This window comes from Scophthalmus maximus, chromosome 16 (genome assembly GCF_022379125.1).
Source record: "Scophthalmus maximus strain ysfricsl-2021 chromosome 16, ASM2237912v1, whole genome shotgun sequence".
Lineage (NCBI taxonomy): Eukaryota > Metazoa > Chordata > Actinopteri > Pleuronectiformes > Scophthalmidae > Scophthalmus > Scophthalmus maximus.
In genome coordinates, this window is record NC_061530.1 from 20468544 (window position 1) to 20491663 (window position 23120).

The following is a 23120-nucleotide window of genomic DNA, read 5'->3' on the forward strand; positions in this document are numbered from 1 at the left end:
CAAATCAAAAGCAGATGAGACCCGACGAACGAGCTCGTCCTCGTTCCCGTGTTCTCGTCCACAGACGAACCTCGAGCAGATGCTTTAGTTTCGTCCTTCACTTCCCCCAAACGACAAGAAGAACAATATACAGTTCTTGATTTCATAATCCCAGATTTTTATTTTTATAAATCAATAAAAAAAACGGTTTGGGGGGGAATTTTCTCCAACTTCGCAGCAGACGAGAACTAACTAACTAAGGTACGTGATCATCAAACCTAAAAAATATATATAATAAAATATACATTTCTCCCCCTTGGTTTCTGATTTTTTTTTTCCTACAAAAGGAGAACATGATGAAAAATGTTGACTGACGTTTTCTGGAAAGATGTTGCTGCTACAGTTTTGTTCATTAATAAGAAATCTCAAGAGATTAATATCTTGAACTATGTTCAAATAAAAACAAAAACTAGATAAAAACCAGATGTGGGCGAGCGAAATGTGTCTGTTTGTGATTTGGGTGAATTGACTTTAAATCTCAAATCCTACAGACGAAGAGAAGATAAACGTCAGAGTGGTGAATTACTGTCAGTATCAGAGAAGACGAATCAAACATGAGCATAAATATTTAAATCTCTTCAGGTCGTCCCGGGTCGGTGGAGCGTTCCTCGAGGTTGCCGCCGCGGCGACCCAGTTCCCGACCGTCTTCCTCTGCGTCCGCCTGACGAGGACGAGGACACGGAGGAAGATCAGTGTCACAGAGTGACGTCGGGAAGGAGAGAGAGGGGGAGAGGGAGAGAGAGAGAGAGAGAGAGAGAGAGAGAGAGAGAGAGACTCTCCCGCAAATTGTTTGTGTGGTTGTTGTTTTGGTGTCGAAGGACCAGAAGCAGAAGTTCTCACGCGGCGAGCAGCTCGCGCTCCGGCTTCTTTCTGGATCGTTCCCGCTCTGAAACAAAGAAAAACAGACACGACACGTTCAAGATCAGGCAGTTGATCAAAGTCTCTTGTAGTTAAATTCACACCTGATGAAAAACAAACCGCAATCACTTTCTCCGCAGCATCTTTAAGAAAAAATTCTAAATCGCTAAAAAGTGCTTCGTTAATGTCGCTTCACTTTCTCCAGCTTTCTTTTTAAACTCGTAATAAAATCTGTTGACGCAGGTTTTTCTGGGGGAAATTTGACCCGACGCAGTTTCAAAGTTTTTGGAACATGAGACGAACCTTGAAGCTCGAGGACCGAAAAACACGTCAGTTCGGAAGAAAATACATTTTTACTTTTTCATTTTCTCCAAAAATAAAAGTGACCAGGAAGAAAAAAAACCTTTCTGCCAAAAGGGGGCAGGGGATCGTCTCCTCGGACACACGGAGCGATGGCAACATTGTTATAAGGAAACGGACCTGGCTTCTCCTCGGCGGCCTGCGGGACGTCCGGCAGCTCGTCCGAAGGAACCTCGGGAAGCTCCACGTCTCCCTGACGGGGACAGTTTATACAAACACACGTGAGAGAGAGTCGCCAAGAGACAACTGATGATGCGACACGTGATTTGATCAAATGAAAACCCTCACACATCTCACCTGAGTTATGGCCTCCAGCTCGGCGAGGACGGCGTCTTCGTCTTCCTGGGAAAAGGAGCCGGACAACATCTCGTCGATTTGCTGCGGAAGAAAAAAAACAACAACAAAAAAATCTCTCCGTTACAGAAACGACGAAAAAGCAAAAGACTCTGACAGACGAGCGAGATCATTTCAGATTTTTTCATTTTATTTGAGAGACAATTTGCCAAAACTTTCAAACTGTGTCCTGAAATTTGAGAGTTATGATTTATTTTAGTCCGACCAATACCGCTCTTTGGGGGCCGGTGACGATTTCGGTATTAGGGAGAACAAGATTTCCAATACTGATACATCGGTGTATATATATCTGTCAATGATTCCTAAGATGTCGTCATCAAAACTATATGACAAAGAAATGTAATTGAGGCTTGATATATTTTAGTTTAACCATAAACTTTATCATAAATAACTAGAAATAAAAAGAAAACGCAAATACAACCAAATATAAAGAAATTTATAATAGTTTATAATTAAACTGAATAAAATAAAAAGTATTCAATAAATTAATAATTTATTCCACGTAAAAATGTAAAACAGAAATGCAAATTTTTCCTGCATTGTTTATTCTGTACGCTCAACGTAAACATAAGCACCGATACCGAGGCTCATATCTGTCGGGCTCTAATTAGTTTTTTAACAAACTCATGGTTATTGTTATGATCACATTCCTTTATCTGAACATTATGGAATAAACCGAGGAACTCACCCTCTGATAGTCGATGGCATCTTGAGTTTCGTCCATGATTCGTTCCACTTCTTCGATCGTCATCACCTGTCGAGCGGGAGACAGTTCAGAGACGATCAGCGTGTGATTCATAAACGTCTCTCCTAATAAAAAAAACATAATTTTGTTTCTTAACGTCGTCACCTACCTCGTGCATCTTCTTCAGACAATCGTTTCCAACCTTCAAACCGTCGATGACTCTCTTTTCGATCTGGGCGAACTCCAGGTCTTGAACCTGAAACGAGCCGGAGAGAGAAGGGGAGTTGGTTTTAGTTTCACGTGAAGAAGAAGAAGAAGAAGAAGAAGCTCTCAGACTGTAGCGCCACCTTCAGGCCACTCACCAGACGCTCCAGGTTGCTGATCTGGTTCTCTGTCTTGTCCAGCAGCTGGTCCTGGTAGCGCTTCTTCTTCAGTAGGAGCAGAGCTTTGCTGTGGGGAAACAAGAGTCAAATTACAAATCATGCTAATATCCTTTTTTTAAAAAGGAGGAGCAATTCTCAAAACTTCCTCTCCAATTGGAAACTGAACAACAAAGATATATTTTGTTTTCACGACAATCATCTGGACAATCTCACAAACTTGCTGCAACTAACAATCATTTTAATTATCGATTAATCTGTTGATTATTTTCTCTATTAATCGATTTGTTGTTTGGTTCATAAAATGTCGAAAAATGTCGATCGTGTTTCCCAAACTCCAACATGATGTTTAGTTTTGTCCACACACCAAAGATCTTCAGTTCACTGTCACAGAGGAGCAAAGAAACCAGAAGATATTCACATTTAAGAAGCTGAAATCAGAGAATTTTGACTTAAATAAAAACTACTGCCGATTATCAAAATAGTTGGCGATTCATTTTGTAGTAGATTAATTGTTGCAGCTCTAAAAACATTTTTGTAATTTCTTATGTTCCCAAAACAAATAAATCGAGCTGAAAGGACAAAGTGTCAAGATGAAATAACAACATCATCATCATCATCATCATCATCATCATGTCATGTTTCCTGAACTCAACTCTTTTCTGCCATTCTTCAGCAGCTGCCTGGCCAACTGACGCTCCTTGTCCAGCTGCAGGTTGATCCTCTTCTGGTACTGTCGCAGTTTATCTCTCTGTTGTTTCAGTTGCTGCAGAAGAAGAAGGAGACGAAGAAGAAGAAGAAGAAGAAGGAGAAGAAGAAGAAGAAGGAGACGAAGAAGAAGAAGGAGACGAAGAAGGAGACGAAGAAGAAGGAGAAGGAGAAGAAGAAGACGAAGAAGAAGAAGAAGACAAAGAAGAAGAAGAAGAGGAGGAAGACGAAGAAGAAGAAGGAGACGAAGAAGAAGAAGAAGAAGAAGAAGGAGACGAAGAAGAAGAAGACGAAGAAGAAGAAGAAGAAGACGAAGAAGAAGAAGAAGAAGAAGACAGTCACGGTCTGCAGGTCCCAGAGGAGCAGCCTGAGCCTGAACGCGGCTCTAACAAAACTATATTTAATCAAATCTAAAGTACAACTTTCAAACACACAACGAACAGCTGAGCACCACTTTAGTTCGAGTGCTGAACTTTTTATCACACCGTCTTCTGCGGCCCTGAGTCGTCCATTTTGGAGACGGCTTCGTGTGAGATGAAGTTTAAATCAAAAACAGACTCGAGCCGAATAGAAGAGAAAGTCCGGACGAATCCCGACTGTGGAGGTCGTGCTGCTTCACGACGAGCGCGTCACGGTGCTCATCAAAACGCGACATTCCTCGACGTAGTTTGGCGCAAACAGCTAACAGCTAACACTAACCCGGTCCAGTGGAGCTAACTGTTAGCTTAGCTCCGTGACACTCACCAGCACCGCCTTGTCCTGCTCCGTCACTCGGCTCTGTTTCTTTTTCCCAAAAATATTCCCCATGGTGACAACGCATCCCAGCTGCGCCCTGCCGCCAGCAGAAGAAGAATCCCGAGGAAGAACTGCGACGGTGGCGGTTTCCAGCGACTTGTTAAAGTTAAGAAATTCTCGTTAGCGCAGCTGCTCCGCCATTGTTTGTGTGGTCATGTGACGCAAGTGTCTGCACCACACCCACGGCGAGACGGACGGACGGAAACAGGGGAGGGTCAAAACACAAACAAAAACTCAGCGTGTGTATTAAATCACTAGTGGCCACTGCCCTCGTGTGGCCGCAAGAGGGAACTGCAAGACCGAGTTTGTCAAACTAGCGCTAATGGGGCAATGGGTAATACTACAGCTTCCGGTACCTACTTTCAAAATAATTTAGTGAAACGGAAGCACGTTTAAACAAAAAATGTATATAAGTAACAGCGTCAAGGCATAGCAAAGCAACACTTCCGTTGAAGACTTTCAAAATAAAAGTTAAACGATGTCGTATTTAATTTACCCAGTGTTTGACTGTAGACAAACCCTAGTTGATCTATAGTGCAATGTGATAAATGAATCTGCTGCTGACTAAAAAAATATAGGGAAAAAAGGGGGCATTTCAATATTTCTCTCCATCAAAGAGACAAAGCAATAATTGAGATATTAACATTTATTCAAATACAGAGTTAATTAATGACAAGTGTCCATCCAGGGGGGCCAATGAAGGAGGAAAAATACAGCACACAAGCTAAACCACAGTATTTAAAAAAATAAAATCAGTGCACAGATCATCTTACAAAGATTGCATAATATAAAGAAAGGTTATTAAAAAAAAATCCCAGAAATAGTGCAAATTTCAGCACCACCAGGACAAAATAAAAATGAAAGCTGCTCCGCTCTCATCGCCGGTCACTCAGACCCGTCACTTCACTTTCCACAGAGACGAAGATGGTTTGGCGTTTTTCATTGTGTGAAATATTTTTTATATGTGATGCTTTTTGTTTTGGAAGCAGGAGAAAGACGTGCAACATGGCTACATATTTCTGAAACTGACAGACATGACCAACAGATTAAGTTGCTTTCATCAACACGAGTCCTTTATCGCGCTGGAGAGAACAAATATTAAATATACGTTGTGTATTTATATGTGACGCAGAGCCAAGTGTTGTCATTTCACCCCATTTGAGGGAACGAGGCTACACATGTGCAAAACAAATGTTGGAGAGGGTTTTGAATAAAGTTTTCACATTTAAAAAGTAGATTAATAAACAGAAGTTCACTTCAATTCCTCCTGTTGTGTTCATAATGTGTTCTGAATCCTTCAGAACGAGAATCTGACACTTGGTGAATCATGAGCGATGAGACAGAAGTTTACACATTAGTGTTAGAAATACATTTTAACAAAGCTGTAAACTTGTGAAACTTAAAACCTGACGTGACGAGTACGAAAGGAATAAATTCACGTCTGATGTTTTGTTTCAAAAACCCTTAAAATAAACGTTCAAGCTTCTGCGCCACGATAACTCACTCAGTGGCCGAGTTTGATGTTTGAATCCTCTGTGAAGCTTTTGTAAAGATTATAGATCAGACTCGTTTCGTCAAGTGCGTTCAACAAAGTGTCTGAAGTTTCCCTTTCACCACTTATCCCTCTCACCTGAATGTCATGGGGACTTTTTTTTTTAACAATTTATCGGTTTTGCAGAACGGGGTCCGCACGCACCGACGACGCACCTGCTCGTACAAAGACGAGTTTATGCAGAAACAGAAGTACAACACAGAAAACAAACACACACACACACACCTAACGAGATAGTTAATAAAACACTGCTGTGTGATTAAAAGTAAGTTACAACCCCCCCCCCTCACTGGAAGCCAAACGTACATTCAAATTCCATTATCCCAAATCCTCTCAAAAACCGAACGTCCCAACAAGCCCCACCCGGGTCGGAGACCCCACCTTGCCTTGGTTCATGTGCTACATGTTCTGTCGTGCGTCGAGGGTTAAACCTGTAGAGAGGAAGGTCAACCTCCTTGTGAGCGAGCGAGCGGAAAACACTCGTGTAGCGTTTTAAATCTGGACGTTAAGATGTGGTCACGTAAAAAAATCAGTTCTTCATCCTCCTAAAACCTCTGGGGGACGGACACACCTCTCCAGTGTGTCGGTCATTGAACTATTACTGTACGTAAAACTGTTTCTGCACATGCAACTGACAGTAAAATAAACCAGAAGCACTTTGTCAGTGTGGACGTGTGTGTGCTGCTTTGGTACGAGTGTGGATGGTCGTGCTTAAAAAAACAACAAAGAAACTGTTTCACAAAAACACCCGAGGAGACGACGACCACACACGCACGCTCACACACTCACTGTGAGAACAGACGGAGTTGAGTACAAAGTTTAAATATTCATATATATATTATATATTTTTTTTTTTTCATTTACCGACTGTGAAAATAAAAAAAAAAACCTGTTAGAAAGAAGAGGAGGAGTCACGTCGTCAGCCCCTCGGTTCAGAAAACACAGAGCACCAGTGGAACGAGGGTCACACACACTCGCAAACCTCCGACCCACGGGACGGAGTCGTAACAGCACAGAGCCCAGAGGAGAGAGAGAGACACACACACACACACACACACACACACACACACACACACACACACACACACACACACACACACACACACACACACACACACACACACACACACACACACACACACACACACACACACACACACACACACACACACACACACACACACACACACACACACACACACACACACACACACGAGGCATTCTGCCCCAGGTCTGTCTCGTTCGTTCGAGGGCGGCGGTGGGCGGCGGGGGCGTGGAGTGGGCGAGTGCTGGCGTGAGCCCGGCTCAGGCGCTGACGCCCGGCAGGACGGGATCCTGGTCAGTCACCACTCCGGCTCCCTCGGGAAGCAGAAGTTTCAAAGCTGGTGCACGATGCTGTCGGTGTGGTTGGCCGCCGCCGAGCCGCTGCCGCCGTCCTGACGCAGCCGCTGCCACTGGAACGTTGTGCTAAGGGAGCTGAGCTCGTCCTCGTCCTTCTCCTGCTCCTTGGCGAACTCCATGAACACCTGCGGGACGGAGAGAGGATCACGTTTGTATCGTCTGAACAGTTTCCTGTGTCCTGAATGTACTGAGACAGAGACAGATGTTTCTATGGAGACAGACATTCTGTCGGTGATATGATGACGACATTATTCTGAGAGTTAAATACGTCTCTCTGACGGGGCTAGGGGCAGAATTTTGGAAATGAAAACTTTGCGGGAAAAAATATCACAAAAAACATTCAAAACCGACATGCGTGCACTTTCCACTGGATCTGGTTTCTGAATTATGAACTGATTATCAAAATGATGATTTATTACCATCGCCGTGGTTTCAACATTAATTTATCTGTTTTTTTTACTGAACATTCCACCTCTATTCAAACCCTATTTCTTGAAGCACCCACCTGCTCTAAGGTCGACTGGGAGAAGTTGTACTCCTCAAAGTTGAAGGTTTGTTTTGCTGAAGACAAACAAGAGAAATTGTCATTGAATGAGTCGGAAGATATGTGTGGGTGAGTGTGAGTGTGTGTGCGTGACTTTATAGACTCACCGCTCTCTAACTGAGAGAAGGACGTGGCCAATGATTTCACGTCGTCCATGGGGATCTTATAAACCATCAGAGTTGCAAAGCTGCAAAGAAAAGCCACCGACCAATAGAATTAACACGCACACATGTAGCAGTGTTTGTGTCTTTATACTCAGTTTTTAATTTTGTATCTTTTATTTTGAAGGGTAAAAGATCTCCAGGTATATTTCCTGTTTTTATCAGAGTAAATTAGTACAAGTAGGATCTTGTACACTTCCTTATAAAAGGAGCAAAGAGCTGTGTACAGTATGAACACAAAGTTTAGTGACCCTGTGTTTGAGTTATAACTTCCGTCAGCTTTACTTCCTCTTTTCATTCTGGACTTTTTTTCCCACTGCAGAGGCAGAGATGTTAATCTGGTGTCTGCAGAAGTGAAAGTTGCTGCTCGTCCTGTCACATAAGCAGGAAAACATTCCCAGTGTTCACAATAAATGTACAAAAAAAAAAAACATATGAAAAACAGAGCTAGCGAACGCCGGCTCCTCTCCCGCTCCCACGACAATCACAGCGTCTGGACGGTTTGAGCGTCTTTCTTTTGGGTCTCACCTCTCCTGTCGGGCGGCGTGAGGGAAGATTCGCAGGATCTCTTTGTGCAGCAGCGCCGCCTGCTGGAGCCCTGTCAGCTCCTCTCGGAGTTTCACCTCCAAACTGTAGCCGCATCCGTATTTCCCTTTCAAATGTTGGATGGAGCCGATGCATCTGACAGAGGGAAGAAAAACACAGACAGATCATTAACCTTTCTGTAATGTCTCATGGAAGAACACCACAAAGCAGCCGGAGAGCACGGACCTCAGCTGGCCGGACACCATGATGGCGACGCGGTCGCACACGGCCTCGGCCTCCTCCATGTAGTGCGTGGTGAGGACGGCTCCCCGCTGCCGGTTCTTGAACGCAGCTCGTATGGCTCTCCTGAAAATAAACTTGCATGATTAAATGTATTTTCCATAAGTAAAAGCGAACATTGAGATGACTTGTTTATATTAACACGATCTCACCACATGCGCTGTTTGGACTTGGGGTCCATCCCCGACGACGGCTCGTCCAACAAGACGATCTGAGGATTCCCGATCATACTCAGGGCGAAGCACAGCTGGAGACAAAACAAGACACCGGTGAACATTCTGACAAACGCAGAAAGAATTAACACACGGAGGAAATGTGTTTAATGAAAAAATCTATCTGGAAAAAGTGTCCTCCTAGTTATTAAGGTTGTGATAAACATGTTCTCACCTTCCTCTTGAGGCCTGCGGACAGATTCTTGGCTTGTTTGTTCACGTGCTCCTTCAGCTCCAGAGCGTTCACCACACTGACGAAAACAACATGAAACAGTAAACATGTTCTAATAAGAACATTTTAACGTCACGAAAACACTTACTCACATCTTAAGTATCTGATTACATCACCTAGAAAAATCCATTGGCTGTGTAAAGCCGTTTTTATTCTGTGAACGAGCCGGAGAGACAGCGACTCACCGCTTGATGATCCCCGGCACATCCTGTCCTCTCAGGCCCTTGACGGCGGCGTAGATCTCCAGGTGCTCCTGCAGGGTGACCCGTGGCCACAGGGGGTTCACCTGAGGACAGTAGCCCACGTGCTCCAGGGGATTGTCCACGGGACGGAACTCTGTGCTGTAGTCGCCCATCAGCACCTGGACGAGAAGGGGAGGAAACAAGACGCATTAAGTTTAATTTGTTCCATTTTTATTTTTCTGGGGGCAAGTAAAGAGGAAAGGACATTTCTCTTATTTTTTCAGGCATCAACACAATTAAAGGTCACGTCTCTACTCGGGATGGCCGACACTAAACGTCTTCAATTCGATAAAATACAGATACTTTCTATTACAATTTAAACGATATCGATACCGATACTGTTCTTGAATGGGTGATGAATATTCAGATCACATGACACATCCTGGCTGTAGTAAGTAAAAGAAAATGAAAATGATGCTTTTCCAATAATAAAACATAAATAATTATAAAATAAATCTAAATAAAACAACATAGTGGATTTCACAGTCATGTGACACTGGTCTAGAGCTGCAACAGTTAATCGATTAGTAATCGACTGCTAAATTAATCGGCAACTATTTTGATAATCGATTAATCCTCTCAAGTAGTTTTTATGGAAAATTCTCTGATTTCAGCTTCTTAACTGTGAATATTTTCTGGTTTCTTTGCTCCTCTGTGACAGTAAACTGAATATCTTTGGAGTGTGGACAAAACAAAACATCTTGATGTTTTGGGGAAACACGATCAACGTTTTTCACCATTTTATGAACCAAACGATAAGTTGACACGAAAAAAATCGACAGATTAATCGATAATGAAAATAATTGTTAGTTGCAGCAGAAAAATGGTCAGTTTATTGTCTGGGCTGTTTGGACGCAAACATTATACGGAACTCCTGAAAAGGTCATCGAAGTCTCGATAGCACAGTATCGATCGGCCCCTGATCTCATGCAGCAAAAACCACGCTTACATTTTTCCAACAATATTTCTTCTAAATCATTTCCCTGTGATGTGTGCTGTACCTGGCCTGCGGTGGGGTCGGTGTCACCTGACAACATGTGCATGATGGTGCTCTTCCCAGCTCCGTTTGGGCCCAACAGTCCAAGAACTTCACCTGAAGAAACAGAAGGTTCAAGTAGAAAGATTAGACATGGGGATAAAAGTTTCTTGGAAAACGTATTGTATGTTTGTGTGATTGTATGTAGTTGAGGTCGCACGCACCTTTGCGAACACAGAACGAGACATTCTTCGTGGCCACTCTCCGGCTCTTGTTTAGGGAAAACCCTTCTCTTCTGCCCTTGTACTGCTTCCTCAGGTTACTCACCACCACAGCAGGTTTCTAACAGAGAAGAGACTCAAAACTTAAAATACTGTTTTTGAGTAAAATACATTTTAACATCTCCTTATTTTCCCCGTGACAGAAGACGAGATGTTCACTCGCCTCCTCGCAGGACTGGCAGTTGAGGGCCTCCTTCACTCGGGCCTTCTCCATCCGAACGTCCTCGTCCTCGTTCAGCCCTTCGTCCGGGTTCTTCTCCGCTCTGGGCTTCGACTTGGACGAGATCCTGTGAAGGTTTGAATTTTAAAAAAATAACTTTTTCAATGCAACAAACATGAAGCCGAACAAAGAATTCAGACTGAGAAGACGAAGAAGCTCAAACTGTTGAAATACAAAGTAATAAACATCAGTGTTTAAGACATGAATGTGCTGAGGCTTCCTGTAATCTGATCTATGATCTAAATTCTTCTGATCTATGATCTGAAATCTTCTGATCTATGATCTGAAATCGGGTCCTCACCTGCAGAACTGATCGTTCTTCATCGTCCTCCCTCCGTAGCGGATCTCCAGCCAGCGGAGCAGGAACAGCAGCAGGATGATCTGGAGATACGGCTGAACACAGGAAAAAACGGGAACACTGCTTACGGCCGAACACAAAATGTATCAATTATTTTTTTGCGACAAACGATTGTAAATGAAATACTCACAGCTATCACCGCGATGAGCAGGTTCTTCCACAAGAAGTTCTCCTCGTAGAGGGAAGGGAGGAACGTCGCCTGTGAATTGTGATAAAACATCAGCCGTTGTCCCAACGTTTACTCTAAGAGAACGGATAAAGTTTCCTGAGCAGGTCGTTGTGTTTTAAACTTAAGAGTATTTTATATTTCTGACATTAATTAAGAGAATATGATTGATCAGGATCAACTCCTGAGAAGAAAAAATCTGACTCTTTAGCTTCTAGACGTTCGGTTGCCACTGGGCATCAGAGCTTGTATTTCTAGAAAATGTCTGCCAACGGTTTTATGGAACAGGGATAAACTCTAAATTCCACATTGTATTGTTTTTAAAATGAAGCTGAACAAAGGGGTGAACAGGTTTATTCGGGCCCTGCGCTCCCACGGTACCTTGGTGATGCACTTGAGGCAGCCCATGAGCGGGTAGAGCGGGTTGAAGAAGCACAGGATGTTGTGCAGGTTTCTGGTCAGTCCCAGGTTGTCGTTCACGTACGACAACTGGACCAGTGAGGCCGACACGACACACACCTTAAGACATAAGTCATCCATTTAGTAACGATAAAATAGTAACCCTAACATCCAAATTTCTTTCGACGTATTGTGATCACAGTAACCAAAAAACATTTTCTGCTGCTTATTTTTCGAACCAGTAAACAAACGGCTTCCTGTCTCACCATCATGGAGATGACGGAGAAGAAATCCCTGTTGCTCTGGACTCGAGCAAACGCAAAAGAAAACACGTACGTGAAGAGGATCATGGCCGGACCGAAGCCGATGACGCACAGGACCTAGAAAAAGGACACGTTGTTAGTATCACTAACAATATTACATAACGCGACCTATACAGTAGTGTAGTACGTGTTTAAAGCAACAGTACGCACCACGGCGGTGAGGTTGCTGGAGGTGAGCAGGCTCCCGGTGTGGAAGGAGAAGAGGATGACGGTCATGCAGGACAGGATGAGGTAGAAGAAGGGGATGTCCACCGCCGCCTGGCCGCACCAGTAGGCTGAAGGCACCAGACCAGAGATCCGCAGCGTAGAGCGACACTTGATCTATAGAGAACAAAAGTCAGTTATTATTACTAATGGCGATGATGATAATAACATCTATTAATTACTATCGGGATAAAGTCAGGAGGAAGAGGACACTGTGAAATTAAAATCTACAGTCGGGGGAGGAGTAGCAGCTTGAGTTTTCCTGACCTGGACATTCTGCTGAGCCGACAATCTGCACCAGAGAAGAAACGGCAGAATTCACTTGTACAACACAATGAATTCACTTTTTTTGTCCCGACAGACTTCAGAACACAGGGTTGTGTACAAATCCACTAATTAGAGCAATGCCATTTAATTTGAATATGAAATGTTTTGCCGTCATAAATGCTGGTGTGACTGGGCCCTCACGCACGACTAACATCTAAGCACAACATTACCCGGTCGTCACCTTCTCTCCTCGAAGTTTCCCGCAGCTCTCTACTTGTCAAACTGTTCAGCAAAAGCCACAAAAGCAATATTTGAAAAATTATGCAGAATTACAAAATCTCCTCGCGTAAACTCTAACATGCTGTGGCGGAACAGTCGGGACGTTATGTGAAGTGCAAGGCCTTACCGAAACACACAAAACAAAATGAATCTTAATTCTTTGCTGTGAGCGGCTGGTTACCTCTCGGTCTCGAGTGTGGTCCATCGCGAAATACGCGGGCATTCCAGCCGCCAGCATTCCCAGTATGATGGACTCGATGTAAACCAGAGTGTAGGACATCGCGTCTGGGATTTGCTGAGGGGGGCGAGAGAAAATTGGGAAGGTTGAAATATCTTTTTACGTGGTTCAGAGAAAACCCGGGGAGAGATGAGCTCCGTCTCACATGCGACTCACGTGATCGAACGGCTTGGTCCACGTTCGGATGCGTCTGGTTCCGTTCAGGCCTCGGAGGAGAGCGTTGCTCAGCACGTTGACCGCCATCGGCAGTGAGTGGACGGTGGTGCTGTTGAACGCAACGCTGTATCTGAAACCCTGTCGACAAGAGGGAAAATATAAAAGTGTAGAGAGAGATGATCTTCACAGGTGTATTACTGTTAAATTTCTTATTATTAATCTTGTTGGCGTAAAATTGGAGGGATTGTCTTTTGGCGTGATACTGTAAATATGTAAAGAAGATAAAGAAAAACTATGATCATATATGGCGCATCTTGTAGTGAATACTACATTGTATTGATTGAGAGACATTGTACATTACATGTAATTTATATTGCATTTTATAGCAATATTATCATATAAAATAATATTGAGTTGTAGTTTATAAAAAAGAGGAAAAGAATAAGATGGAGGATAAATATGCTGAAATAAATTGATATCTTGTTATAATAAAAAGATTAGTGGTGATTAATATATTATAAATTATAATTATTATAAATATTATAAATAATGAAATTACTATTTATGGACAAGGGGTGGGATGTAATTAAGTTATACTTCTTCCCACTCCTTTTCGAATAATAAATTTAATTAATTAATGTTCACGGTTTGTTTAAATTAGAAAGTTTTTTTGTTTATAGATATTTGTCTGCATGCAATGGCACGATCATTTCGCTTTATTGTTATTATACATAGTTTTTGTTTAAATTTATTTACATATTCAAAATAAACATTTCAATCAATCAAAGTAAAGGGTTAACACGAGTGTCCCACGTTGGCAGGTGAACTCTCAAGTTCAAGGACTCATGAGTCCTCATTAAATATGTGATCATCTAAAAGAAAAAAATTCCATTCGTCCAACATTATTATTAAAGTGACCTTGCTGGATCCGGTCACGTTGATGGCGGCGCTGTGCGGAGCTGCGGCCATGTAGTCGCCGTGTTTCATCATTTCCACTTTTATGTCCTGCGACTCCAGGTTGCGGACGAAGTCAGAAATGTCCGAATCTGTCGGCACAAGAAGGAAAAAGACAAACAAGAAAACACATTGTGGATGTTCAGTGGATCATATTCCAGGAGAGGAGTTACAGACGCTCCACTGGGACACTTCTTATGGATTATGGTTTACTGTGATATTATCACAATATTTACAGCAGCACTCTCTGGCAACTAATATCTGCTGTCTCCAGACACAAAACAAATCAAGACTGACCTGAGGAGTTCTGAACCAGGAGGCTGGTGGTGTATCTCCGGGGAGCCTGGTTCCTCTTGAGGAGGTAAACGGGCAGAAACTGACGATCCGGTGAGTGAATCTGGATGTTTCCAGTGGCCAGAGACAGGAAGAGCACGGCGGCAACGAACACCAGGAACAAGGCCAGACTGCAAAAAGGAAGGAAGGGGGCAAGGTGTGTCAAAAAACATTAGTTAGTTCTGATCGACCTGACTTGACTCCATGGTGTCTCGTTTTGGTTTTTGCCAAACACACTCACGTGTAGACAAAGGCCTTCCTCTCTCGCTGCATGTTGAGCATGTGCAGCCAGGCGACGGTGCTGAACTGCTGCCGCCACAGAGCGTGACCCGACACCACGTCCGACTTGTTGTCCGGGAACGTGAGCAGCCGCTGGTCTGTGTCGTCCAGGGAGGCAGTGTCACCTTCGTCCTCCGCCTGCTCCCGATTGAACACGCTGTAGTCTGGACGCATGGAAACAAGCAAAGAAAATAAAAAGTACAGTTATTTTCTTGAATTGGGATTTTTTTGGTATGTAACAATATATCAACACACTCACCAGCTTGGTCAACTTCCGCCTCTGCCTCCAAACGAAGAAAAACATCCTCCAGGGTTGTCATGGAAACCCCATAGTTGACAACTCCCAGGTTGGGTTGACAGTCGAGCTCAGAGAACAACCCTATTGAAAAATAAAGAAAGAAGAGTGATCTCTCTAATGTACAATGTCATTTTCGCTCACTATTATATTTTTTATCATATCTATACACCGTGTGATCACACCTGAAAATGTGTCCATGCTCTCAAAGGGAAGCGTGAAAGTCAACTCTGCTTCATGTTGCTGTGACAACTTTGCCTTGGGAACGTGCTGCTTGACCAATGACGTGATATCGTCAGCTTCACATCGCTCATTGATAGACATTCTGCAAGGGAGACAAAAACAACAACAACAACAACACAAACATTTATTTCATTATTCTTTATGTGAAATGTATCCTCACATGCACAACAACGTCTTTTTAGCAGAGTACCTGTAAAATGTTTCACCAAAGATCCAAAACTTTGCATGTTTGAAAGCAGGAAGTTAACATCTACTCACCTGAGATGATATCCAACACCACACTTGATCTTGAGATACATGGATGAGCCGACACATTTCAGTTGCCCTTGAGAGATCACAGCTTTGCGATCTGAAGAAGAAAAAACAAAATAGCATCTGTGTTTAAACCACAACAACAGATCAAGTGCAAACTGAAAATACTAATTTCACGACATTTGTTCAAAGCGCAAGTACAGATAGTGAAAACCGACAAAAATAATGTCAAATTTTATGGTATGGATAAATGTATAATGATATAAAAGCCAAAATACAAAGCTGGAGTAAGTTGGAACTAAAGAAGAATTTAACACATTTAATTGCTGAACTTTAATGTAAAAGTTAGGGACAAAAATGACCAAAAAAACCTGCATAAAAAAATAAAAATTAATATGTAATGCAAACATAAAAATGTGAAAAGCTGAATTTAAACCTTCCCATTTTTTAATTATTTAATCATTTTTTAATCAGACTAACTCATTGAGATAATAATTAAGATTTTCAGCAACAGAAGACAACTAGAGCAAACAACAAGACAATGAAAAAATTAAAAGCAGTTGCAAGATTCCGTGAAGTGTTCTATTAATAACTGTTTGAATTCTCAAAGTGAAAGAGACTGTTCAGTCTGAAGTGGGTTTGAAATTCATTCCCATTCAAAAGCTGCATTATAGTTAAAAAACAGTTTTTCCAAGTATAGTGTGAATTCTGAAGTTACTGGATTAGACTAATGAGCGATGTCAAATAATCTGGTAGTTGTAACACTAAGAGCTTTATATATAAATAACATGGTGTTCATGAATATTTCTTCTTGATTTCCGAGTGTGGATGACATCGGGCTAACGGAGTTTTGGCGCCTGCGGGTCTGCGACTTGTGTTATGTTCACAGAAATAGTGCCCACCGGCGAGGATGTCGGCCTCGTCCATGAAGTGTGTGCTCAGCACGGTGACTCTGCCAGCTCTGCGGCTCTTCAGCAGCGACCACACCTGATGTCTGGAGCATGGGTCCATGCCGGCCGTGGGCTCGTCCAGGAGCAGGATCTAAAAAAACACAAGCACGCGGCAAACTGATGTGATCGTAGCGCCGAGTTTGTTGGCAAAGCTACTGATGAATCTGGGCTTTTTAACCAGGATACAAACACAAAAACAAAAAGGCAGCGTGTATGATGCTCAGAAGACGGAGCTGGTACCTTGGGATCTCCGAGGATGGCGATGCCCACGGACAACTTCCTCTTTTGGCCTCCACTGAGATTCTTGGCCTGAGCCGTCATGATCTTTTCCAAGTCGAGATCCTTCAGCACTTTGGTGACCTGTCGAAGAGAAGAATAAATATATAACTGCCTGACACGTTACAGTCCCCAAAAATTAGAGAAATTAAATATTTATTAGACTGAAGATGTTCCTCGTAAAATGAAGCTCTTCTTTAAAAACTGGCCTCTCGTCACATTACCTCTGCATCGATGTCCGCCGGACGGATTCCTTTGACGGCGGCGAAGATCCTCAGATGCTCCTCCACGGTCAGCACGTCGAAGATGATGTTGAACTGGGGGCAGATTCCCACCAGCTGCTTCATCTCCGACCCGTCGGCGACCTCCGCCACGGGGGAGCCGTAGATGGTGGCCGAGCCGCCAGTGGGCGGACAGATGCCGCACAGGATGTTCATAAGCGTGGACTTTCCAGCACCGCTGTGGCCCAGCAGAGCCGTGATCTGGCCCTCGTAGATGTCGAACGTCAGACCTGCGGGGGGTTTAAAAGAAGATGGCATCATGAAATCTGTTGCTATAGTGAAGGTTTGCTTTTTTTTTTATTCTACTCTCTAAATTGAGCAACAGATACAAAAAATTATATTAGTGACACTTCGTGTTCAGGACTCACCTCTCAGAGCCTCCACCACGCTGTCCTTCTCCTTGTACACTTTATGGATGTTATTGATGCTGCAAGAAAAATGCACAAGTGAGAAAAGAAAAGGTGAAGTGTAAACACAACAAGAAGTGTCTCAGGTTACAGACAGGCTGGTCCCACAGGTTCTCCCCAGGCAGCCAGACACTGTGTCTCTCAAGTCAGAGGCCAAATCCTCCAACAGCTGCACAACAGGACGCGTCTCCTTTGAATTGAGACGCAGCCAATGATTTCTCTCCCGGAAGCTTTCAAAAGCCTTGGTTTCTCTTCTCGGGTTTCAGTTTCAAAACTCTCATCCTCTGGAGAAGTGGTTTTAGATTCTGATATCTTGTGCATGGTGTGTGCTAAAAGTGCATTACAGGTAAGCTAAGTTACATATATTTTTGTTTTAAATAGAAGCACATATTTCAACAGACTGTAAATACTGTGGATAAAAAAAGTAATTTTTACCGAATGGCTTCTTTTCCTCTGAACTCCGGTGAAACAGGCTCGACAGACTCATTGCCGCCGGGGGCGCCGTTCACCTCCGCGTCGTACACCGAGCTCACTTCAACGTAGCGCTTTGAGCGTTTGGACCAATAGGACGGTTTAAGGAAGTACACCAAGGACCTCCTCATTCCAAACTCACCTGCACCGTCCAGACAAAATCAAGTATCACACAATATGCTAATATAGCGTTTGAACAATGCTGCTAACAGCACGTGTGTGTGTTTACTCACCAGGAAGGACCTGGTCCAGGTAGACGGCCAATAGGAGATAGAGGACGCAGTCCAGAACCAGCATGATCAGGGGCACGTACAGAGGATGAGGCCCGTTGGCCAAGGAGGAAAACACGGCACCGTCTCCCTGAGCCTCCAGGTAAACCACCTGACAAAACGTGTAGACACATGAGCAGACACTTGTTACACAGCGTTTACTCCAAGGTGACTAGCAGTGTGTGTGTGTGTGTGTGTGTGTGTCGGTGTGTGTGTGTGTGTGTCTTGTCACCTGTGCGATCCCGATGGAGAAGGCACTGGGGGAGAGCAGGCAGAGGAGCCAGACCAGCGGCTGAGGGAAGTCCTCCATCAGCACGGTGAAGAGCGACAGGCAGCCGAACACCACGGTCAGCATGGAGCCCACGGTGCTGGCGAACTTGGGCTTCTTGAATAATGGCGTCAGCATGAAGGAGAAAAAGATCTGGGAGAAAGAAGATGGGAGAGAGCAGAAAGATAGAGAGAGTGATGATCGTAAAGAATCACGAATGACCTGAATCCCACTGTGAGTGAAATTTAAGGTTTGGGGAGAAACCATGTTTGAATTTTGCACAGATTCTCCTACTTTTTTAAAAAGCACAGCCATAAATGTTTTAGTAACCATTTTTTCTTTTTAGCATATTTTTATTTGAATTTTTTTTTTCATACAATACTGCCTATATTATCAAATATGTAACAGAATATATGTACAGGAGATTAAAATTACAGATTGAATAGTGAAATAAATACATGGTATACAAAAAACATAAATATGAATCACCACCTCACCTAATATACGTGCATATAAATATTAAACATAATAATTTTAAAAAATAATAATATTTGAATATTACCATCACTGAGGAGAGATTTCATGAATGCTAGAGACTTAAAATACAAAAGGGTCCCATGTAGAACGGAATTTTTGGATTGACCCTCCACTCAATCAAAATCCTCCACTCCAAAAGAACTATTTGTTCTTGACCTCCATTATGATAAGAGTAAAGGTAAAAAAATATTACAAGCAAATATCTCACTATCTAGGCAAATAAAAACCATAACTGTGAACCGTTTAAATAAAAGAAACGAGAGGATCACAAGCTGTACTCACAGACGATATCCCGTACAAGAAGATGAGGGAGAAAATGACAAAGAAGTCACTGTTGGGGAACAGCGCCGTGTATGTGGCGATGATGGACATCAGAAAGGACATGGTGGTCACCAGGGCAGCGTACAGGAGGCCCCACGACAACCTGTGGTACCACATGAAAAAAAACTTCAAGCACATACACAATCACAAGAGCACAGAACGCAGGTTCCAACAGGTCGTTTTCAAGTGTCTGAAACTACAGATCCTCAAATTTCTCCTCTTTACCAGAAGGCCGTGTCGTACAGTCCCATCATGGTCATGGTGTCTTTGAGACGGTGCTCCTTCTCCGCCGCCACGTTGACGATAAGGAAAGTGACGAAGGGCGTGAATGCCAGGACCAGGTATATGGAGATGAGGGCATGGGGGAACTTCTGCACCTCCACAGAACCAGGCTGGCCCATCATTACCGCCCGCAGGTTCATCTCACTCCGCACCGGCCGCTTCGTCTGCATCTGTAACTCAAAAGACCGGACGACCGCCCCGTCAGTATACCGCAGCTGAGCAACTTAGTTATTATCTTTAAAAAGCTGATAAATCTAATTCTGATTCTGATTTATGAGAAAACGTCCGTCACAAGTCATCAGAACCCAAGCTGACATCTTTAAAGTGCTTCTTTTTCCTGAGTCGATAAGTCAAAGATGTTCAAGACACAGTGACACGAAGGGTAGACACCGAAGCAACGGTCGGCTGTCTGAACTCGTCCGAACGTCGATGAGTGTCGAGATAGTCCAAGTCGTGGCGTTCGTGTTTTCCACACGTCAAAATTGTTGGCCGTCTTGAGTCAGTTGATGAAAAGAGGTCGCTCTGGTCGAGAGGCCGCAGCTGTACGACATCACATACCCCTGCTGGTATGGAGAGTTATTTCCTTTCATGCAGGCGCAGAACGTGCAGGCTAATTGGCCGTTGGATTTTAGTCTTGGCGGTGTGTTCTGGGCCAATGCGACGAGAGCAGAAACAATAGGCCGTCTTTGTCGATGCGAGCAGATGTCAGGGTATCACAGCTTCACCCACATACACTTCCTGTCTTCCTTCCCTCTTTAGTGTCAAGTGGGTTCATTCTAGAGAACATTGTGCCAACTCCTTGCATGTCTCACCTGGATGATGGCGGCGTCGATCAGAGACTGGAGGCGGATGAAGCCGGAGTACCAGTAATTAGCTGCTCTGCAGTTCACGGAGCTGGTGAAGCAGCTGGCTGCAGGAGGAGGACGAGCACAATGACAACATCATCAAGTCTCAATCCGATCGAGATGACAAACACTCTTTCACCTCTGGTAGATTGATTTTTAGAAAGGAATCCAATTTTGGGAATCCAATTTAAATAAAATCTACAAAACACAGACAATGTGAGGGGTGGGTGGAGAAATAGAAACAACAAAAAAGTAAGATAACAGGCAGTGAGTCACAACATTATTTTACCGATAGATTCTGTGTAATCGCTGGGCAGGGGCAGCTGGTTGTACGGGAAGCGCAGTCTGTACGATGTGGCGGAGCTGTCAGTGAACACGACGCCGACGTAGCTCGAGGGCTCGTACAGACTGGCGTTCTCCAGGTCCTCCTCGCTGGCAAACATCTCCAGATGATCCAGAACTGACAGAACACAAGGAAGATGATGAAGATTAAAAACCAAGACAGGTTTTTTCTCTTTCTGTACGCACGACCTTGCAGCGTATGGTTTTCAGGGCACTTACGCATCTCATGGGCCACTTCCTCCATGATGTGGCTGGTGATGTTGGTGATCGGCGTGTAGCCCAGGCCCTTGATGACGTGGTCATCCCGCTCCAGCTCCAGCGTGCTGATGCCTCCGTAGTACACGTGAGGATTCAGGGTACTGATGAGTATCAGGAGACCTAGCAGCAGCAGAGGTAAGATCAGCTCCTGGAGAGACAAAAAAACAGTTGGTGAAAAAACCACATGCGGGATTTTTTTTGTAGTTCAACCACATACAGTTCTCAGGCTTAAGTACCCAGATGGTTGGGTTAACAAGGGTCTCTCTCTGGGACTTGAGCAAGTGTCAAAGTAAATTTGACACAAGTAAACACTGGGTTTTAAAGTTGTGAATATATTAAAGTCAGTGTCTATCTATATTTAAATTACCTTCTCATTTTGCAATTGCACAAACTGTTATCCACACACATACATCAACGAGCCGCTAACGGCACTCGGCACGATGTACGTTACGTCGCCTCAGATTTCAAATACATCGCACTGACAAATTGTGGGATGTGAAGACAACTGTCTGACAGCAGATAGCAGACTGGCACCGGGCGGCTGGAATTAAGGAAGCACCTGAAGACTCTGTTGTTTGGTCCTCCACTTGATGAGCACATTCTTGTAGAGGAGGCTTCTCGTCTGGTGCCAGACTCCGGCGTCTCTTCTGCACGCGGGCTGCATACTCCCAGCATCCCTCATCGGAACGACGTACGGACGAGAAGTCTCCGTGATGCTGGCCTCCGCTGCAAGTCAGAGACACGCCAGAGGAAATTAAAAAACCTTGTGTTGTGTCGTGTCGTGTCGTGTCGTGTCGTGTCGTGTCGTGTCGTGTCGTGATGTGATGTGTTGTGAAGTGATGTGTTGCGATGTGTTGTGATACGATGTGATGTGATGTGTTGTGTTGTGAAGTGAAGTGTTGTGTTGTGTTGTGTTGTGTTGTGATGTGTCGTGTCGTGAAGTGATGTGAAGTGTTGTGATGTGAAGTGTAGTGTTGTGTCATGAACTGTTGTGATGTGTTGTGATGTGAAGTGATGTGAAGTGATGTGTTGCGATGTGTTGTGATAAGATGTGATGTGATGTGTTGTGATGTGTTGTGATATCTTGTGATAAGATGTGATGTGATGTGTTGTGATAAGATGTGATGTGATGTGTTGTGAAGTGTTGTGTTGTGATAAGATGGATGTGTTGTGTTGTGAAGTGTTGTGATGTGAAGTGATGTGAAGTGAAGTGAAGTGTTGCGATGTGTTGTGATACGATGTGTTGTGATAAGATGTGATGTGATGTGTTGTGTTGTGAAGTGAAGTGTTGTGTTGTGTTGTGATGTGTTGTGAAGTGTTGTGTCGTCTCATGAAGTGATGTGATGCGCAAGGTGTTAGCTGGTTTATCAGGACCTGACGTTAGCCGACGCCGACGTGTCTTTTATGTGGCGTGTTGGTTGCATGCGGACAAGAATCGCTGTCCGAGGAAATTGGCAAAAGTTGAATCGGTTCTGTTTGTCCTGAAAAGCTGTCGCGCTGCTCGCCATCTCGTTGTGTACGATGCGCTATCAAGCTAGCAGGCTACAGCAACATTAGCCAATGTCGCTGGGGGGGTGGAAAATATTCAAATGCATTGAGCAAATTAATCATTCAACATACTCACGAATGAAATACATTAAGGCATAATCCCTCCTCGAGTCGTGACGTATCGGCCTCTCATCACAGCGACGTGTTATGAAAATTAAAAACCTCCCGGAACGAGCTCCTTCTCCTGTCAAACACACCGAACACGGAAGCGTCGTAGCGTTGACCAATCAGCGGCAGCTTCTTCCTTCTTCTTCTACAGTTTTAACGGCAGTTCGCGTCAATTATATTGCATTTCTGCACCCCGTGTGGTTGAAGTCGTCCATTACAATGTTGTAATTATAAAAACAATATATATGACGTAATAACTTTTTTAATACGACAAAAGGTTCATCAACATGACAGTGTAGCCTTGACACTGTTCTCATCCATTATCTTACTTTTTTAAGAATAATATATTCGTACTAAATTACTAATTATAATATCTATATTGTATA

The 23120-nt window shown here is 43.7% G+C and overlaps 2 protein-coding genes across 4 annotated transcripts; both read right to left on the bottom strand.

The window, feature by feature from the left end:
• Window positions 1–136: 136 nt before the first annotated feature.
• chmp6b (charged multivesicular body protein 6b) lies at window positions 137–4378 on the bottom strand. Its single transcript, XM_035612190.2, has 8 exons — window positions 4129–4378; window positions 3333–3442; window positions 2659–2746; window positions 2466–2552; window positions 2300–2365; window positions 1555–1635; window positions 1378–1450; window positions 137–925 (listed from the first exon to the last, which is right to left on the bottom strand). Exons 1-8 carry the CDS (start codon window positions 4189–4191, stop codon window positions 876–878), a joined length of 618 nt encoding a protein of 205 aa, XP_035468083.1. The 5' UTR covers window positions 4192–4378; the 3' UTR covers window positions 137–875.
• A 432-nt stretch (window positions 4379–4810) lies between these two features.
• On the bottom strand, window positions 4811–23112 carry abca5 (ATP-binding cassette, sub-family A (ABC1), member 5). Of its 3 annotated transcripts, none has more exons than XM_035612099.2 (38): window positions 22703–22859; window positions 21638–21804; window positions 21040–21226; window positions 20768–20938; window positions 20446–20543; window positions 19577–19803; window positions 19313–19454; window positions 18458–18646; window positions 18190–18337; window positions 17921–18098; window positions 17447–17505; window positions 17022–17308; window positions 16762–16881; window positions 16474–16612; window positions 15578–15668; window positions 15262–15401; window positions 15041–15160; window positions 14744–14945; window positions 14467–14633; window positions 14134–14261; window positions 13216–13353; window positions 13003–13116; window positions 12222–12392; window positions 12015–12128; window positions 11731–11868; window positions 11314–11382; window positions 11127–11218; window positions 10769–10892; window positions 10549–10666; window positions 10350–10441; window positions 9292–9467; window positions 9050–9125; window positions 8815–8909; window positions 8609–8728; window positions 8366–8518; window positions 7784–7863; window positions 7638–7693; window positions 4811–7257 (listed from the first exon to the last, which is right to left on the bottom strand). In XM_035612099.2, the coding sequence occupies exons 1-38, from the start codon at window positions 22713–22715 to the stop codon at window positions 7108–7110; spliced, it is 5049 nt and encodes a 1682-aa protein (XP_035467992.1). In that variant the 5' UTR covers window positions 22716–22859; the 3' UTR covers window positions 4811–7107. The 3 variants fall into 3 exon arrangements, 2 of the variants coding, with proteins under 2 accessions (XP_035467992.1, XP_035467993.1); XM_035612100.2 differs by having other exon boundaries at window positions 22699–22855; XR_004785596.2 differs by lacking the exons at window positions 4811–7257; window positions 7638–7693; window positions 7784–7863; ... (3 more) ...; window positions 9050–9125; window positions 9292–9467 and adding exons at window positions 12543–12567; window positions 12773–12824 and having other exon boundaries at window positions 13205–13353; window positions 22703–23112.
• Window positions 23113–23120: the final 8 nt, after the last annotated feature.

Bases quoted from the DNA above. Each gene is read 5' to 3' on its own strand.
- chmp6b (XM_035612190.2), bottom strand. From the start codon at position 4,191: ATGGGGAATATTTTTGGGAAAAAGAAACAGAGCCGAGTGACGGAGCAG. The intron at 3,443-4,128 runs GTGAGTGTCACG...CTTCTTCTGCAG, and splicing joins AGCAGGACAAGGCGGTGCTG to CAACTGAAACAACAGAGAGA. The intron at 2,366-2,465 runs GTAGGTGACGAC...CCCGCTCGACAG, and splicing joins GTCTGAAGAAGATGCACGAG to GTGATGACGATCGAAGAAGT.
- abca5 (XM_035612099.2), bottom strand. The intron at 10,893-11,126 runs GTGAGGACCCGA...AAACCTTCACAG, and splicing joins AAGAACGATCAGTTCTGCAG to GATCTCGTCCAAGTCGAAGC. The intron at 9,126-9,291 runs GTGAGTCGCTGT...TGTTTTCGTCAG, and splicing joins GTGCCGGGGATCATCAAGCG to TGTGGTGAACGCTCTGGAGC.